Below are 20,204 nucleotides of genomic sequence, written 5' to 3'. Positions count from 1 at the left end.
TGGATTTAGCAAAAATGCCTTGATGAATCAGGGCTGAAGGTAGATGCTAAGCCTGTCTTCCCTGGGGAATAAAAGCAGCCTTGTCTTCTCCCAGATACTGGGCCAGTTCCTCTGGGTCATGCACAACACATCGGCTTTGGGGTGGAGGTCTGTGCTGGTGCTGTGGACACAGCAGTGAAGGGGTTAACCTAACTTTTAATTTTAGAGGAAACAGACACTTCAAAGGCATTTTTCTAGTATGGGTTTTAGGAGGATGTCCTGTTTACTACAAAACAAGTCTGTTGCGCTTTGATGCTTTTCAACTGCCAGAAATACTATTATCTAGATTACATTTTATCACATTTTCTGGGTATTTCATACTGATAAGGTTTTATGCAGGATCATTACATATGAGAATAGATTTAATCCTGGTTTTAGTAAGCTTTAAGGACACTGAGGGATTATTTATGTAATAAGATGCAAAGTCGCTATGGAAAATGCTATAGCAACCTAACATCTTCACAAAACCAAGCAGCCACTTGTGACAGCAATCTAAATTTACATTTATTTTAGTGTCATTTTATTGACATTCTTAGTATCTCATTTTGACAGCATGTTAAAATATGTTTTGTGTTCATGCTAGAACAAAACTAACAGCATGTTGTTGAAATATTCCTTATAATTTTTTGAGATAATTTTAGCATGTTTCATTTTGTGTAAATAACATTAAAATAGTAGTGAAAAGAAGTTTGGGTGCATCCCCTCTATTTGTAACAGAGCAAACAATGCACATTGAAAGCAGTATTTTACAACTCAGTGAAAGGTAAACTGTTTTTATTTACTTCATATCTGAATGAAAATATTTTTAAGCAAGAAATGATTTTATTATTAGAATTTATGTCAAATCCTATGTATTTTATTGTAACTTTCCCAGTTCAGGATACAGGCTATAATTTTTCGTTAGGATTCATAAAGCAAGGCATCATTTCTGAATGTGTAGACTTGCAGTTTGGTAGGGAATTGCCCTATTTAAATGGGGCTTTTCTAAAACAGAGCATAACATTTTGCATTGCCCCTTAGGAGGTTAAATAAAAATGGAAAGAAAAAATAAACACAAAGTGACAAAATAGTCTGAACTCTGTCCTGTGCTCATTGCAGTTAATAATGAAACTTGCATTGACTTCAACAGGAGCAGAAGCAAGCTCTGTATATTGATTTTCTCTATCCCCCTCCATTAAGGATCCTGAAGTGCGGCTGTAACATTGTTGAAGTGGGATGTTGGCAGCAAAATCAATAAAAGACAGTATTAGAACATATGCTGTTTTCGGCTTCCTCACAATCTGATATAGCTGGTACTAGCATTCTTCTCCAAATTACACTTCATACTTTCTATAAAGTGACCTTCCTTATAGTGCCCTCTCCAACATAAAGCTTTTGAGCTCTTACTCTCATATTTAGACTTCAAGAGGATGAACCCTATTTATAACAGTGAAGACAGTTGATTCTGAACAGAGGATAAAGAACATATTCCTTCAAGAGTGGTTTCAGTCTAAACCCTATTTCTGACCTCCAATGGAAGAGCATTTCTATTATCATTTAAACTAAGCTTTTGAGTTTAGTTTTTTTTAATTATACTGCCCTTCATGCCCTGTTGTTTTTAGAAACCCTTTTCACCCCAGCACATTAGAGGAACTTATAGATATTGTTTAAGGTGGAGATTTAGGTACCTTCTTATCCACTGTTAAATCCAAGAAACATCAGCCATTGCTAAAGTGTCAAAGGAGATGATGATCAGAAAGCAGAGCCTTTTCCAACATCAGTACAAGCTTCTAAACTCATTATTGCTGGTTTGGGAAGCATCCTTATGTCATGAGCAGTGCAAGGCTGGCTGAAGTTTTCAAAGCATTAAAAGCTATCTCTTCAAAGCATGCAGCTTCTCATTCTTTGTGTGTCCAGCTGACTGCCACTCTGTCATGTGGTGGCATGCCAGGGTTTAAAAACACACCCATCAGACCTCATGCTCTAAGCCGCATGGCCATAGAAGTTCCCAAAACTATGAGTTAGTGATGCTGGTTTACTTTGGTGAATTAATCTTAAATTCAGAGGCATTTCATGATGTCCTGCTCTTTGGTTTTGGCTTAAAAGCCATCTCAAGAAAATAAGCTTCCTACTAATGACACATATCCGTAGTATAGCATTTTTGTGACCAACATATTAAAGGATTCAGTTCATAAAGTTGAAAACCAAATGAATTCAAAGTTGCTTGGAGGTGAATAATCTCCTTTTAGTCTTATTTGGGTTTAGATTCATGGCCGAGAGAAAACAAAGAACAATACTCTAGGATATGAACTGACAAACTGAAGAACTAGGTACCGTACCAAAATCATAACTTTTATTCAATTTCTCTACTAATTCTACCATGTGTCTCCTTCAACACCATTATACAGAACTCTAAAGAAGGAAAATTTGTTTTTTCTGTGTTAAAAGTGGTTTGTTTTTTGTTTTAATTGCAAGTTCTAATTGTTTTGTTTGGTTGTTTTGTTGCTTTTCAGTGGGCAAAATAGTTGCAAAATTTTTGTTTATTCAGCCCTCCACATATTTAGTGCATTGCAAGTTTCATTGCAACTGTGCCAAGCATGTCTTTACAGCACTTGTATCCCGCGATTGCTCAACTGCTTCTACAACTACCAAATGACCACCTCACATGTCAACCAGAGGTCTTTCTGAAAAGATTTGAGTGGTTGCTAAAACACACCACCAGTTTCTTCATTGCATCTTTCTCATGTGTTAAATATAAACTGTCTTCCCTCTTGAATATCTAAGCTCTGGAGACAAGGAAGCACTTCTAATAGTTGAGGGAAAACATGATAAAAAGCAGTATCTCTCCCTATGTCTCTCTGTTATCTGGTAGTCATCTGTCTCATGTTTTGTTGATAGGTTTTGAGATGACTGTGCTGTTAGACCTTGATCCCACAAGCTACTGCCTGCTGCTTGGAGTGTTTGCACTCACCTTCTGCTCAACACCCACAGATACAAAGTCCTAAAAGCAATGGCTTAACCAGAAAGTCTGTTACAAGGAGTTTTTCACAGTTATCTCCTCAAAGTTACACACTTTTTTGCAAATTGCAATAAATTGTCTGTCTCTGAAGGGTCTGGAAGCACCACTAAGCTCTGTAGAACCCTGTCATCTGCAAGTTTGCAACACACTCTTATTTTTTTTGCTAGCTGATAAAGTACCTACAAAACATGTTAAATTGTGGAGAAGCACAGTGACCTATCTGTGCAGATACCGAATATGCTGGAGACAGGATGCAGGGGAGAAATGAATGTTTTTGCTTGCACATACAGCTCTTCTGGACACCCTTCCATTCACATAAGGGATAAATGGATCAAGATATGCTGTCTCTGAATGTGAGAGTCAAGAAATTAGGAGCTTCATGTAATCATAGAATCACAGAATAGTCTAGTTCCAACCTCCCTGCCATAGGCATGAACAGCTTCTACTAGACCAGGTTGCTCAAAGCCTCATCCAGCCTGGCCTTAAACACTGCCAGGGATGGAGCATTCACAGCTTCTTTGGGCAGCCTGTTCCAGTGCCTCACCACCCTCACAGTAGTGAGAGTGGTGCTTATGCCTTTGAAAGGAGTAAAAACATGTTCCCCTATTTAAGAACTATTTTTATATAAGGCCAAAGTAACTGAGCAAGTATTTCAGTATTATGCACAATTTTAAAAGAAAAATTAGCTCATCCATCCAATTCAGTACAAAATCAGAGAGATAGGTGGAATAATGCTCTCCTGCAATTTAAGGTGCAATAGAATTTTGTACAAAAGTGGTTTATCCTCACTTTTATAGAAAGCACTTTGTCTACAAACAAAATTTCCTGCTATAATCAGAACAATTCAAGCCACCATAGTCACTTAAAACACTCGGATCAGCCCTTTCTTCCCTAATGAAAGTGATAAATTGACAGATTCATGTGCACACTGTCAAGTTTATTTCCAAGTAGCAATGACAGTTTCTTCATATTTATAAGCCCTACAGATTCTTCTTTTTCAAGTTGATGCAGTGATGCTGGGCGTGAATGCAGTTCCTAGTTTGAATGCCAACAGCAGCAATGCAGCCATGCATTTTGTATATGTTTATTCTTTGTCTGAGTAAAAATATAGTAGTTACTTTGACTCCTAAGAAGTAACCATCAGTAGCCTACCTACACAGATGTTTATCTGTATACGATAAAGTTTGAATATCCTTAGTAATTTAGGTATCATGTGTACACACATACATACAATCCATTTATGCAATATACATAAGAATAACGTAACGTATATGAGGCACTGAACATACATCATCATCTCTTGTGCTATGCAGAGTTCAAATGTCTGTACCCTCAGTTGCAAAGTACCATTAATACAAGTAACATTATTCCACTACTGATGTGGCAGAGGGTCATCAATGCCACTTGGCGTCTACCCAGTAACCAGAACTTTTCTTACTTGAGTAAACATATTCCTTCTCCCTCAAGACTAAAATCTCCTCTGTTCCCTTTTAGTGTTAAAGGAATAAAGTCATTTTTTTTTTAATATCATTGATTAAAGGAAAAGGTAACTTCTTTGCTGGCATCTTTAAAGCGTAATCTCTATAATAAAAGTGTTGTAACAGTTCTATATATCAATTAGGTAAGAAAACAGAAGCTTTTAAAGAGATTCAGTACTTGATTAATTATATTTAACTGAGGCAGCAGTTATTGGTAAACATAAAGTATCCAAAAACAAACCAAATAGTTTTGAAAAGTGAACAGGTGTGATTTTTACTGAATTTTGAAAATATTTGAGAACTGCTATTTTGGGTCAGTTATACCCCCATATTTTCTTATGATAGTTTGATTCCTATGTCCCTAGTTCAAGAGAAGAGCCAAGCAGTAAAGGCAATGGAACAATCAACCTAACTAACAGTTGTCTGTGCAGAGCCAACTTTTCCCTCTCCTGTCTCACCCTGTGCACATGCCAAGTTGGGTGGTGGTGTCATGGGTGGTAGTAGAAGAAATGCAGCCCCAAAAGGAGAGGGGAAAAGGGCCCCTTGCTTTAAAGAGGTGACCTGGGGAAACTGTTCTCAATGGGACAGGTTAACTAGCAACTGTCAAAATATCATTTACAAGCGACGTAGATTCCTGTTCTCCAAAGAGATGCTGTCAAGTAAAATAGAACTAAAATGTGACAGGCTTGATATTATTATAGCTAAGCGATCTCTTCCAAATTCTAAATATGCATTTCAGTAATTTGATGTGACATCTTTGTAGAAAAAGTCCAAAAGACTTAATGCTGAAATTTATCTGGGACAGAACTGGGTAAGAGGGGACTGGAGAACATGCTGCAAAATAAGTATGAGTGAGGGAAGTGAGAAACATCTGGAAATGTCAGGCAAGTGAGAATTACAAATGAACAAAGAGATGGACTCATGCATTTGGAGCTCAAGGAGGATGTAAACTGAACATAAACAATACAAAGGTAAAAGACAGGAAAATATGAAAAGAGGGGTAGAAAGATTGGCTTAACGTGGGAAATTAGCCTTTGGGTTTTGAGCCCTTTAGAGAAAGCGTTTTCACTGTTTGAGTGGTTTTCTGCAGCCATGAGGTCTAGCTCAGTGATCCCAAACTGAGCTTCTGAGTCAACGATCATTTGTAAGACTGTAGTAAACAATCTGCACCTTATTCCTAGGACTGGCTGAAACACTGAGGTTAAATTGCCTTGTTAGTGTTTTTAATTAAAAGTTGGAGTTTGTGAGACCATGGTAAAACATGGAAAGCTGGTACTGATCCACTCTCTAGAAAGTTTGGAAGCTACTTGTCCAGAAACTTAAAGGAGGTTTTTCGTTAATGATCGCTCTAGGCCTTTAAATAAAATGTCGGATATCACGAGACTCATCATAACACCAGAGGAGCTGGAAGCGCTGCTCTCTGGGGCATTCTTAGTCCATTGCAGAGCCAGCGTTTGCATGCTACTTTGTTACCAGGCCCAGCTGGGCTGTCGTGTGCCATCCGTTTCCCTCCACCTTCTTTTCTATTTGCAAAGAGATATGCTTCATTACACAACAAATAATAAGCCTTCATAAATTACTGCTAAGCTGCGTGTGTAGTAAACCTAGGAAAGGACAGTGCTATTGTGTCTGCTAGGCAGGAAGAAGGTTTGAAAACTAAGAAAATCCCTCTTCGGAGAGATGCTTTGGTTTCTCAAACGTTACATCTGTCTGTACTGGATGGAACTGATAAAACTGCAGTTAAATGGTGGTGCAACTTCTCCTTTTTCTTTCTTTTTTTCTTCTTCCTCTTCTTTTTTTCTTCTTCCTCTTCTTCTTTTATTTTTATTTCTTTTAGCGTACTTCCACTTACTAATTGTTTGCCAGTAAGTTTTATGTGAATAGGAAGCCTGAAAATAATTCTCATGAGTATTCAATTTGAACATCTGTTATCATCATGAACGTAACTGGTATAATGAGTTTCTCTGCATTGAGCATAGGCTGCATGGTGAAGAAAGGACTTTGAAGAAACTGCACCTGAATAAAGCAGATTTTGTAAAAGAGTGTATCTCCCTCCCAGTGTGTGGGCCCAACTCCCACTAACATTAATGACAATAACCCCTCTACATATAGGATAAATAGTGCTCTTAGAGTTTAAATTGCAGGTACTGAGACATTCAAATGAAGTGTACCTAACATAAAAAAAAATGTTGAAATTGCTTCATTGTTTGGTTACATTATGTCTGAAGGGGAAAGAAGAAACTGTTCATGGCTTGGTTAGCTTCTAATTGCCCCGAATTATTTATTTTTGTACCATTCTAATTCTGTTTTCAGAGTTTATTCAGGCTAGTCAGATAGCTGCTTTTAAGCTTCAACCAAAGGATTTCTTTTTTATAAAGATCCATGTGACATAGTCTATTTTTGCAGAAACATGGGAAAACAATGAAAGAAGCATTTATTAAAGAATGTAGTATAGGAATAATGTTGCTTTTATCTGCTAATATCAGACATATTTATGTGCATCCACATTGACATCTGAGCACCGTTTATGGTGGTGATCAGGTATTTAGTAACTTTCCATAAAGAAAAGAAAGTTCCTCTAGGAACTTGAGGCAATGGATCAAAACCAATTTAGAGTTTGGGGGACTCAGGAACACGACACTATTATAAAGTGGTCTGAGAAGATGCCTCAAAGTGTTCAAGGTTTACCTTAGCCTTACTCTTCCAGTAAGCTTCTTGGAGATATCGTTAAAGAGTTGCTTTCCCAAATGCCTTTGAACTGTGCACAGAGGATGTATGGCTAAAACTTGCTCTCAGAGCTCAGTGTTTATGGTAGGGTTTACAAAAATCAGGTGTGAGACAAGTGGATCTATACCTGGGCAGTTATACATACAACATAGGCTAACAATTTTTCAGTTGTTCAGTGCGTCCCGCCACCTCAGGAGCCATCCAGCAATTTCTGTCTGCAATGAGGGCCATGCTTTCCATCACCTTGCAAACCTTACCGTCCCACCCACCTCAAGGTGTGGGTCCCTCACTAGCATCACCTCACACACCCCTGCCAATGAATGACCATCATGAGATCCTCAGACTGTAGCACAAAATCTAATTTCCTGCTAGTTAAAGCACTAAATAGGGCTTTATAGGGTGAAATGAATGAGGGTGCAGTGGTCCCACCTAGTGTATGAAACTTTTTTCCTTCAAGGTAGCCACAGCCTCAGCATAACCCCTTCCTGACACATGCCAGCACTTACACACCAGTGTATCCTCTCACAGTTTCTCATTCAGTATGAAACTGAGCCCATTACTCACTTTTGCACTCTTTCTCCTAACCCAGTAACTGTTAAAATGCCACTCCCTTTCATGTGCCACCACCAGGAGTCTTTCCACACTTCCTTTTTTCTCCCTGTACATATTGAGCACACATCCAAAATTGTCTGTTGTTCCACTTAGCTCTGCCCTCCTGCATTTATTCTATCAAAATTCATACCCAAACCTTGTGACCTCCTGTTTGACTTCTAGGAGTTCTTTATCTCTCTCTTTGAGCCCTTTCTCAAGGTAACACCCAATGTATCTTCTAACACTGTCCATGCTATACTTCCACTAAGACAATCTTCCTTATGAGTGACAAGTGCCATTGTTGTATAACTTACCCTGTTTTCTACAGCATCAAGAAATAGCTCACTCCCTTCCAGACCTTCCAGAAACATTTTTCCTACCTGATTTTCCCTTGGTTGGACTGACTCACAGTTCACCTATTTGAAAAACAAGCAAGGTAGCTAGAGGCCAGGGATAACTTTCAATGTTTGTATTTATAGTTGTGGACTTTGTGTCCTCTCACATTTGTTCAGTCCCTCAAGCTGAAAATTCTTTGAAGAAGTAGCTGTTGTAAATGCTCTGCAATGGGAGTGATGCCAAAAATTGCCATCACAACAGCCATCATTTTAGCAGTTTTTGATGCTTTTCTCATTGCTGTTATCAAAAGGAGCATTATATAATTTAAAATCTTATTTTCAAGTCAGAAAATTAGGATAATGGCATTAGTAGAACTCAGATGGCAGGAAGGTTTAGCAATACGTTCTTTATCTTTTTTCATCAGTCTCACTATAGATGCATTGGCTAAAGTTCCAAAATCCTAAGAAATTCTGCTGAAGTCTTTAGACCAAAAATCTGAAGAAAGACGAATAAGCACAGAAGTTTGCAACTTTACGATCCATTTCTATGCAAGTATAGAAGAATCTATAAAAAAAGAATCTATGGAAAAGTCTGCTAGGAGGACCTAAGGGAAGTTTGTGCTCTAGAATTTACAAGTGAATTTTCTGTTACTGTTTTTAGTGTTTGCTCATTTGCTTTTCAGATACTACTTCCAGATTACCTCAGACTCTTGAGATAACCTGCTTATGCATTTTATCTCAGAATGTCCCTAGTTTGTGAATTAGTAGTCTGCCATTAATGGCAATTCTAATGTTATTAGGGCATCATCTAGTGATCATCTAATGAGAAATGCACAGCACAGGTGTGCTTTAATAGAACTGGTAGAAAATTTTTAATTCCCCCTGATAGCCTCAATACATAGATACATCCAGATATGTGGCATGTTCACTTCATTCCTGGACACTACAACATGATGTGAGTCTAAAATACTTCAGTTACCCTGTATCACTTGTGAAGGCTTACTCTACATTGTCTCCAGTGGGCATTATTATATATTAGTTTAAATGTAGTCAACAGAGCAACAGCTAAAAGTAAAACGTACAGATCAGTACTACTCATAAAGAAAGCATGCTCCTAACTATCCGAGACAGATGCCCTAGAAAAATAAAGTTGTTTGTTTTTCTCTGAGGCATCAGTCAATGAGTTTGTCCTTAGACTTCAGCGGATTTCTGATCAGTCACTTCTTATAAAAAGAGTGTCCTTTCAATTTGGGTCTAGCCTGAGTCCACTGCATTGAATCTATCTTGACACTGAGGCTGTTGCCAAACTGTATATAGAACTTCTGCCTCAGCACAAGGAAATCACACTAACCTTTTAGATGGCCTCAAAATATCAATGTGAAGGCTTCTCCCACTTATATATGTATAATCTTCCTCCAACTGCTCTGAGACTGGCAGGTATCATTTTGCATCCCCCAGTAAAAAGTGCTGTAAAGCGTATATTGAGTTGGTTTCCAGCTGTGTTTGTTTAGGTAGGAATATTTTCTTCTGCTTGCACCACAGGCAGCTATTCAGGATTCTTGACAGAGTTTTATTTTGATATAGCTTTCTTGTATATAGTTCTTCTGTAAATGCTTCCAGCATTTATTGTCTTTTTATACTAAGATACTTTTTATCGTGTCTCAGAGAGGAATTTTGTAGATGAGTAAGTGAACTACCAAACTTAAAATAGCTTGAGAAGTAGCATGGAGATAAGCTGAGTAAGCATTTCGGTGTTTTTTTTCCAACTAAAACTACATTCATCAGCTTTTTTCAATCAGAGCAAAAATTTCTGTAAAAATTTGAAAAATATTTACCTTTTAAAGATGCAGATTCCTTCCCCCCCCCAATTCTCCTCTAATTTTAATTTACTGTTCAATTGAGCATCTTTCTTTGTAGAAAATTAACTACATATTAATACATATAATTATTATAATGAAAATAATTTTAAAATATAATTAGTTTTATATATAATATATTTTTTTTTTAATCAAAGGGGACATTGGTCTGAATTCAGAATTATTTTAATTTTAATGCACTAAAATGTAAATATCTTAGATTTATAATTATGTTAGGTCAACACAAAGAACATTTCTGATTTTGTTTGAAACAGTTACCCAGTGTTGAATGAGCTGTAGCCCTTGGGGTCCACTCAATATCTGTCTCTGACTTATTTTCCTTTTCTGCTAACCACTCTGCACATGTTAAGAACCAGCTATTTGCAGCTTTAAATTAAACAGCAAAGGAACTGTGTACATTTAATGTTGTATCATTTTGGACTCTTATCTATAATTAATTCACTTAAAAGCCTGTGACAATCTAATATGCTGTTGCACTGCTGCTATGTATGGTGTATTGCATCCTCCTTATTTAAGGACATATTTCTACAATGTACTCTGGCTTTAATTGTTTACTATGAGTGGCTAGGAAGATCACAAGAGTGTATAAGAATGTTGATGAGAAATTGTACACCTCTGGGAATCCTGACTAATATTACAAACTTGTCTCTGCTGTGTTCTTATTCTCTCACTTTAGGTTGTTTGAGATATTTCCATTTTGTCCTAAGACAGAGTGTAACCTCTTCCAAACACAGCCTTTGTCTTCTGGAGTAGAATAACAGGGCACCTGTCCTTGGATGGGACTTCTTGGTTGTAACGTAATGTAAATTACTGTCATATAGGATTTAAGATGGCATACTAAATAGAATTCTAAAATAATGAAAATATTTAATATTTAAAATAATGGCATTCAGAGGTGCAACTCTGTTTTTTTTGAGCAGCAAAAATCTGTATGTGTTTCTGCAGAAAAAATGGGCAGTTACCTTCACTATTCATATATGCTGTGACCTGTTCTATTTGGATGTGTTATTTTTTGAAACAGAAACAGGTTTATCACATACTGGTTACTTACTTTTGCAATATGTTGTAGCCATTTCCATCCTTCCTGATTTACTGTCCTTGTAGAAAACTTCTTGTGCTGTTCCTAGCCCTGCACAATAGCGTGAACACACCTAGGAGGCCAAAAAGGAGTTCTCTAACTGAGCTATAGTGTGACCCAGAAAATATGCAACAGCAGCTGTGTAGGTAGGGCAGCCTGAATTTCGAGTGTATATTGGTCCTAAACCACATTTTAGTGAGGATAGCGATTAACATGTACACAGGCTTTACACTCAGGAGTTTGTTAAAAACTGGATTAGGAAATGGAGAGCAGATGAATTACTGCTCCTGATCTGGTGAAAGAGGTCCCTGTCCATGGCAAGAGGCTTGGACTAGATGATCTTTAAAGGTCCCTTCCAACCCAAATTATTTCATCTTGACTTGAGTTTTTGTGTTTATTTCTTTGACCTCTTTTTTTTTTTTTTTTAATCTGCTTTCTTTTATAGTAGCTTGTAGACTTTTACCAAGAAAAAAAATGGTTAAAAAGGATTTCATCCTCTTATTTGGCCGTTGGACTAATCATTTCAGTTTCTTGAGGGTAATTTTTGTCATGGAAGGATGATTACATGCTTTTCGGAACAATTTAATTTGATGTAACAATACTGTAGCTGTTGCTAAGTCTTCCAGAGAGATTATGTAAAATATTTATCCAAATTAAGTGCAAAAACCAATCCATGTCTGTATTTGAAAGGCGCTAACTATACTTTGTTTTAGATAATGCATTTGTACTATTTTAAAATGAATAAAAATTACCTGAGAAAAAGGTAGATTTGTCCTACCAAAGATGAAATGTTTTTGTTGGTAACGAAATATTGTGACATTCTATCTAAGTGCTGATATAATTTCACAAACATTTTGAATGATGTTATCCTGGGGAACAGGGAACTCTTTTATCTGTGGAAGTCTAGGCAAGAGAGGCCTAACATTAAATGGAGTTAATATACAATTTCCTGTAATTTAGAATTTAATGATATTGCTATTGTAGGTGGGTAAGAAAGAATTCTGTGGTACCAAGCCTGAAATTGTTTAATCAGGAATGTAAATCATTTATGTGTTTCAGTTACCAAATGTTGATAGAATAGGCTATGGTAGATAGTTGTTTTTTAATTACAGCTGCTCTATAATGCTGTTGTGTTACCAGGTTCCAAAAAGGAAAATAGTACAGTATGTCGCTTTGCTATGCCAAATGACCACTACTTCTGCCAAGTATAAATATTACCAGAAATGGGTTCTTCTATAGGATGATAACCACATCCCTAAAGTAATGAATGCCATGCTTCCCTATATGTATTTATGTTTGGATAATTTATTTAAATAATGTTCCTAGTACATGCTTTATAGCCTTCTGCCTTTTGCTACACAAATTTTAGCTTATATTGCAGACTGTGCAAGTCATTTGGCAAATGTAATTTCCATCCCTGCATACTAATCGATTTCTTCACAAACACCTGCTATCAGTTATGATAATAAAAATGCCATTCTAAATTGAAAAGGGGCCAAATGGAGCTTCCTAAGGAAATGACTTAAGTATCTTTCAATGCCTTTAATGTAGTAATGTTCTAGTAGTGCCAGCACTTTTTTTGAGCATTTGCATTTTATATAATTTTACTCTATTACATAATTTTTCTGTCTAAATGGCTCCTCATAACCATTGCTACAAAGTAGTTCATAGTAAGATTGGAGAGGAATTTCTGTGTTTCCTCTCTCATGGGACTAAATCCAGCAACTTTATGTAGTCAAAATTCCTTAACACAGATCTGATTGGAACATTTGGCTGCTACACTAATATACGTACTAAACGGCTGTATCGGTTCCTATAACATCACTGGGAAAATGCTGTAAAGTTGGTGGAATCTTTGCCCTTGGACTGCACGCCAGTTTCTTCCTAAAATATAAGCGTAAATTGAGCAGCCAGATTGCAAGTAGCGTTTGAATTATCCAGGGTCACTTTATGGGTCCTTCCATTCCGTGAAATAACTTCCCAACAACAGTGTTTGCCAGAACCCAATAATTTTCAGCTCTGCTGGGTCTTGTCTCAGCTCTGAAATGTCTGACTGGCTTTTTGGCTATATTGTCATCTCCCCTGACAATGTCCTCTGCCTTATTTGTAAGGAAACAATCCATTTTACTGATTCCTTCACATTTTCATTTTCTCTTAGCTCTAGCTGCCCAAGCATATGCGCTGAAGGAAGAGAATGATAGTCTTCGATGGCAGCTGGATGCTTATAGGAATGAAGTGGAACTCCTGAAACAGGAGAAAGGACAGCTGTTTCGGACAGAAGAAAGCCTTACAAAGGACCAGCAGCTGCAGTTCCTACAGCAGACAATGCAAGGCATGCAGCAGGTATTACTAAGGAAGAAAAGACTGGTCTTCTTTAGGAAGGATGGATTTTAGCTGGAAGACAGGGGAGGAGGAATTGGGGACATACTTAGAGGTAGTTATAAACTGTAAACTGTTCTTTTAAAAGAACTCCTTATGTATGTTCTAGTTAGGAGCAAATTACTTCAGTACATCCTCTATTGCTCTCCTCACTTAATTCAATTGACCCTGATTCTGCAGAAAGTTTCAAGAAAGTTTGTCCATTATAGCACAGACAACATTCTGTGGTGTCTTCATTTGCATTCATCTGCATCTTTAAATGCATCTCTGCTTCTCAGTTTTGCCTTTTTTTCTGCTCTTGTTTGAGGGTGACTGAGGCATCTCCAGCTTGTCCAGGCTAGCCTCCTGCTAGCTTACAAGTGGATAGCAACATCAGTCTTATCTCCTGAGCTTTTATCATTTATGCTGTCCAATGGCTGTAACCTTTTCATTCACCCGTTTTTTAAAGGGGGTTAGTGCAGCAACAAAGCATTTTCTCTGACACCAATCAGTGGGAAACTGCAGTGTGTCCCTCCAGAGGGAGGCATTTACCGTAAGCATTCTCCCTTGTTTGTTAGTTGCTGCTGATATTGTGCTGGGCATGTCTTGGCAAGCACATCAGACTGTTTCCAATGCTTCATCTGACGCATCCACTAACACATAAGCACCCCTCATTCAACATGCATGTATATAACGTCTTTCCTTCCCAGCCTTTTGTAGTCAGCTGATACATGACAGAATGCCAGGGCAGTGGCTCAACACGACACTGGATTGGGTTCTGAGCTAGAATTGAACTTCTCAAGATGTCACTGCAGAGATTCCTTCCTCTGTGTTCTGAAGCATGTGCTCCTTTATCACTCCTGGTTATTAGATTCCAGAAGGGGACAAGTTATACCCACTTCCAGATTGTACTAAGCTGCTCTGTTATGATAAAAACCGGGAGACATTCACTTACATATGAGCTGCCTCATTGGGTTAGGAATTGCATGGCTACCACAGTACCCATCAGATCCAACAAGTCTGCAAATTCTGCCTAACACCAAATAACAGAGCACAAAACAAAACTACACATGTGTTCATATGAGGATAAGCACCTTTAAGTATGCAGAGGTTTATAAAATTTGGGTGATTTACGGTATAGTGTGATAATTCTGAACAAAATATTTGAAAAATAGAAAATAAGTCATTGATAATTCAGGAATAAAATCTTTCCTGAACTTAGCAATGAAGTAATTAATCAGAAATACTTCAGGTTTCAGTATACTTTAGATATGCTTGAGGTCTGTTCATGATCTTATCCTTATATAAATGGATACTTAAATATCACTGGGTTCATTAAATTTAACTGCATATATAAATATTGTGCTAAATTTCAGCCTGGTGCTAATTCTCCATTAAAATTAGTGAAAAGTGGGCACAAAATACTACTAAATCAAAACACTAGAGCTCTAACCCTCATTTTGTGTTATTATAATTTCCTACCTGGGGGCTGGATGAAGGATAATCAAGTCTGTAGAATACAAATAGATTTCTATTGAACTTCAAGCAAATGTTAATAATGCAAGTCAATAACAGAGCTAGCAGTGGACACTATGGTCCCTATTCCTCTGAGAGTTACTATGTTCGTGACAATTTTGCTGTGAGGTTCTGAGTTTTTCTAGTTTGCCGTCTCAGGGTCAGACCTACTAACTCCCAATGGGATATAATTAGAGATGGCCCAAGGAGCTGGAGAAGACATTGCAGATAATCCAGTCTGACAATATGCTGAGGAGGGCAGCAACACAGGAGCACAGGAGGTGGAGTTCAGAATATTTGGTGGGAAATTATCAGTCAATTAAACAGCTGGATGATGGTTTTGGATTTCAGTGATTAGCCATAATCATGACATCCCATAACCTTTGTGCTTTTCATGCAGTTGATGCATGAATATTTAGAAAAACCTCTTTGATTTAGGTAGACTCTTTTATTCCAGCTTCATTTTGTAAATGTTGAGAGATTACAACCTTAGCTGAAATCCATCACTATAGCAGGTGCTCAGCATCTACAGAATTCAGTCTATGAAATATTAAACATATATCAGGACTTGAGTAGTAATAATTTAACAAGAAGACCTATATTCTCTTTTATCCTTTTGTATATATTAAAATTAATTTCAAACAAAGTAAACTAAATGTCATTGAATTCCTGAACCCTGCATATATGTCAGCTTTAAAATATGTATTCTTCCTCCTTCTTTCCTCTTCATTCTCCCTCACTTTTTTGTACACCTCTTCTTGTTCTGACTTTGAAATCTAGAGAAAAAGTGGATGCATTTTCAAAAACAAGAAATTTTTTTGTAAACATATTTGGTGCCAAACAGTAGCAAATAACACAACATCAGTGTGGTTTTAATGTACTTCTACCATCTAGATATTCTTTCACACATTTGCAGGACTGATGAAATGAATGTTTATTTTCTTTTCCATCACTCCTACCAATCCAAAGTAGCATCAGCAAAATCACACAGATTTTTCTTATGGAGTATACTTTATGGGCAGTAATAGCAACTTGCTTATTTATTGTCTAAAAAAGAAAATTCTTTGGACTAATGACATTGAACTTATGGGGGTTTTAGTCAACTTCCTCCATAAAGCTGTGTCACAGTTTAATTTCATACCCACTGTGAGATCTCAAACAAATGGAAATAATGTCTTGTATCCATGGTAACAAATGAGATACACTTTACCTGATTTTGAGATGGAAATTGAATTAACTTGTCACTGCTGCATAGGTGGTATTGCCTTCAATTTATTTCTGTATGAGAACACACATACCAAGCAGATCACTTTTTGAATGGCTATGTCTTTCCAGCAGTGTTCAGTATCCCTTAACAATGTCTGCGGTCACAAGGAAGGATGTTTTAGTTGTAACTATTTTTACAATACTTCACAGCACAGCTATAAGGAATTTTTAAATCTTGTCTTTCTTTCTGGAATGTTTTACCAGGTACATAGGTACATGACTATAGGTAATGCAGAAAATACCACCTCAGAGTGCTTAACACTTGCCATTCTAAGACTCAGTTTTCAGTGTGTATGTAATTTCTCCAAATTTTAACCATTTGGGTTAGCATATTCCAATGGATTAGCAAGCAGAACTCTTTTGAAAAAAGTCTCATCAAAATGTTTCAGGCATTCCAAGAACAAAGCATGAAAACTGCTTTTCTTCTTTGTTGTCCACCAAGGAAAATTCTTGAGGAAATGCACTTGCCACCTTCATGCTTTGAAACAAAACAACAGAGTTTGACAGTGAGTCTCTATTGGATTAATGATGTGGTTTCCATATATTTTATAAAATCTGTCTGAAATCTATAATGTTAACAAGCTTTGAAAAATGGTAGCTTGCCACATAGGAGATAGCACCATTAGCATATGTCCAAGTAAGTTTTAGATATTTACTGGTCTTCTGGAGTTGTTCACAGCACAGCCATTCACGGTATGTTTTAAACCTCAGGTTCATCCTAAGCCTACAGCACACACCTCCTTTTCTATGGCTCTCTAACTGAATAAGTTAGTTCTACCTTTTCATCATCATGGAGCCATGCTGGCATAGCTGTACTGATTCCCAAACTGGTTCACTTGCAAATAGACTGGTAATTCTTCATGGTGCTTCATTGCATCATGTAAATATATGATGATGTTCTTTCCCCTCGCAGCTTCCTGAACAGGGTGGACTAAATTTAAGCTCCTGCAGGCAACGGTGTCATCCAGAAATCCCCATTTAAATCATGTTTCCATGTATGTTTTCTCCAGAAAATGTACAGAAGTGCCTACAGTTCTGCTATTCCACATGCTGGGGTACATCTGGGGCATTCAGGAGGCACCTCATTACCCCCCATCTCCTAAGGGGCCTGATTCATTAGCTGAGCTCAGGTCCATATGCCTAACACACAGGGACAGCAGAAGCTCCTGTTTGTTGGCGGTGATGCATGAAAAACTAGCCATAGGGTTATTGCATGAGCAGGGGATGTGCAGGGGTGCCTCTCCTAAAATTAGTGCTCAGGGTGGAAAGCCAGAATAGTAACAGTTATGGGTGCTAGGTGTAGGGCTGACATAAAGGCGGATACACAGTTGTGGGTGCTACTGACTGTTAGCTCAGGATGTCTCAGCAGGTAACTGAACATATTCTGGCCCTGTTGATGACCCACATGGGTGTCACTCTGGTGCAGCATGATGAAAGTTCTCTTTTGTCTTGTCTTCCTTTTTTCCCCAAACAATATCAGTTTCACTCAAATAGAAATGCAGATTGTGAACCTGAGCACTCAGAAGCCAGAAATTTCCTGAACTACTGCCAGAGTATTTTGCTTTGAATACCTCAGAGACCCTTCCCCATTCAGTGCTGCAGGCAGAGAGTACACAGTTAATAGTCACCTGTTCAATACCCTCCTGTCTTTGCTGTTCAATATGCAATTCAAGGTCTTAATGCAAAGGCCACACTGCTCCTGACATTTCCTACTTACTGAGGACTAGCTTTTATGGTTTACTAATCATTTAGCATGTAAAATAAATAGCATGTGCATCTGAGACACATACACATTTTTTAAAAGGGCTCTGATAAATGCCAAACGAGTAGCAATCATTTCAGGCTTTCAGTGGACCCTTTGGTCTAAGTGAGATTGCACAAGAGTCATCTCTCAGCTTTTAAAGCAAGATTATATACCTCTCATGTATAGTAACCGTTCTGAGTAGAAAAGCCAGAGGTAGCTAGTGTTGGCTTCGCTGTGCTGTCTTTGAAATGAAGTGGATTTCTACCATTTCCAGCCACTGGAACAGAGCTAGACGATATTGAGAAGTCCTCACTGAGTTAGCAGAACTTTTTTTCTACAAGGTGTTGTTGCTCAGGCCTTCCCACTCCTGTCCTATGGGAGAAGTAGGTTTCTTTCATACATGTAGTGGAAGAACTGACTATTCCCATGATCCACTCTCTTTCAGTGGGAGCAGGGAAGTAAAGCAGGTTTCTGTCCAGGCTTCAACAGCTAGTAGGGCCATTGTGTGACTTTTTTCCACATCATTCTTCTAAGCAATCAACCACCAATTCCAGCAAGCCTCCGCTAGCATTTTGCTCTGCAGGTCTCAGATCGTTTACAGATGTTGGTAACTGTCACAGCCATTCCTTTCTCTCACATACAAATGTCCTGAACTGTCAAAAGTCACGGAAACATGCCTTTGGCTGAAAATTCTGGCCCAGTGTGAATGCTGTGACCATTATAACAATCACTTACATTTGAATATACAGGTTCTAGTAGGAGTTTAGCACTAAAATTAGCATCATTGTTGAATAGATGGAGCATGTTATGGCTATATTTATTAATATAGCCTAAATGCAGAGGAGATTTCTAGTCTGTTTTTAGCCCCGACCTTTTGCTTACCAAACATCTATTCAGCACATAATCCACTCAGTGTGGTTATGCACAACTCTAAACAGATTCTTCTCAAAATATAGTATTAAAGTCAAGAGTAAATAAAAGAGATAAAAACCATTATCCCTTGTATTTGTGTTTCACCTGCTGAATAAACAGAACAGAATAATTAAGTTGGAAATGGTTTTTATTACTACTCCTGCTGTATGTATTCCAGTTAGATCTTTCTGTTTTCCTATAAAAATGGCACTGGAGTAATAAGTTCAATATTTATCAGCAGTCATAAATTTCTAGGGAGCGGAGACAAGTGTGAGGGACTGGACCCAAAGTCCAGATGTTCACTTCTAGGCCTGTCTCTTCTTCTCTCACCTAATGGTTGATATTTGGATGCTGGTTAAGAAAGGTTTGCTCCGAGGACAGAGAAAAATGTTCCCATAAGTATTATATTTGTTCCCTTGTGCTTTCCAGGGCTTTGTACAGTACTGTCCACATTTAAACTTCCAGAAAATGCTCACTCCTTCTGATTATATTAAAAAGGAAAAGAAAAAAAAAGAAAAGAAAAATAAAGAGCATCTGGCTGTTAAATGCTAGTTATTTACCAGGTCTCAGACAAGCCAAATGGGTTCCCTCTGTGTTTAACAACCTTTCCTTATTGAAAGTATTGTCTAATTTCCCACTTCTGCCACCATCACTTCAACAATATTAGGGGAAGTGTAAGTAAGGGTCCACAGATGCTTTAAGCACCATAATCTTGATTGATAGGTGTTCTAGTGGTAACATGGTGGAGAGTAGCGTCTTTTTGCATAATACCACTGATAAAGCTAAACTGAGATTGGCAGCAAGAACAAACACTTTGGAAAGAAATAATCAGATAAACACATTATTTAAAATACAAAGTAAATCAACTATTATATTCATTAACATGCTTGTGTAGCCTAGTGATAGTAAAGGACAAATCTGCTAAGTTTTACAGTTTAGTTATTTTATATGAGTTTTAAAAGACCCTAAATAACAGTGGCTTGCTGATTACATAGTTTCCAAACGTATCTGATGCTACCATTACTAGGAACTCTGCTTCCACAACTAGGAATTGTGTTTAAGTGGAATTACACTGGGCAAATTGATTCTCTTCCCTAATGTCATTCTTCTAATTTAAATGTGTCAGGTCTTTTAATTCTCCTTCAATATAAATAAAATATTTCTTCTTTAATATGAAATCAAAATATGAAAAATCTGATTTGCTCAGTTGCTGCATCATGCTCATTTGCAGTCCATGAGAGAAGAGATGGGATCATACAGTTCAAATGCAATTGCATGGTAAGGAA

General features: G+C 37.5%; 1 protein-coding gene across 8 annotated transcripts in view; it reads left to right on the top strand.

Annotated features, from left to right (window-relative positions):
* ENOX1 (ecto-NOX disulfide-thiol exchanger 1) overlaps positions 1-20,204 on the top strand; it is a 371,562-nt gene that overhangs the window by 313,537 nt on the left and 37,821 nt on the right. For all 8 annotated transcript variants that reach the window (XM_061457317.1, XM_061457316.1, XM_061457310.1 and 5 more), the window contains exon 12: positions 13,282-13,466. In XM_061457317.1, the coding sequence (XP_061313301.1) occupies positions 13,282-13,466 (185 nt within the window). The remainder of the gene's footprint in view (positions 1-13,281; positions 13,467-20,204) is intronic.

Source organism: Pezoporus flaviventris, unplaced genomic scaffold (genome assembly GCF_033815535.1).
Source record: "Pezoporus flaviventris isolate CSIRO_AGI_PZ_B2104156 unplaced genomic scaffold, CSIRO_AGI_Pfla_v1 ptg000025l, whole genome shotgun sequence".
NCBI classification, from domain to species: Eukaryota; Metazoa; Chordata; class Aves; order Psittaciformes; family Psittacidae; genus Pezoporus; species Pezoporus flaviventris.
Note: the sequence above shows the minus strand (reverse complement) of the source record. Positions and strands in the feature narration are given on the sequence as shown.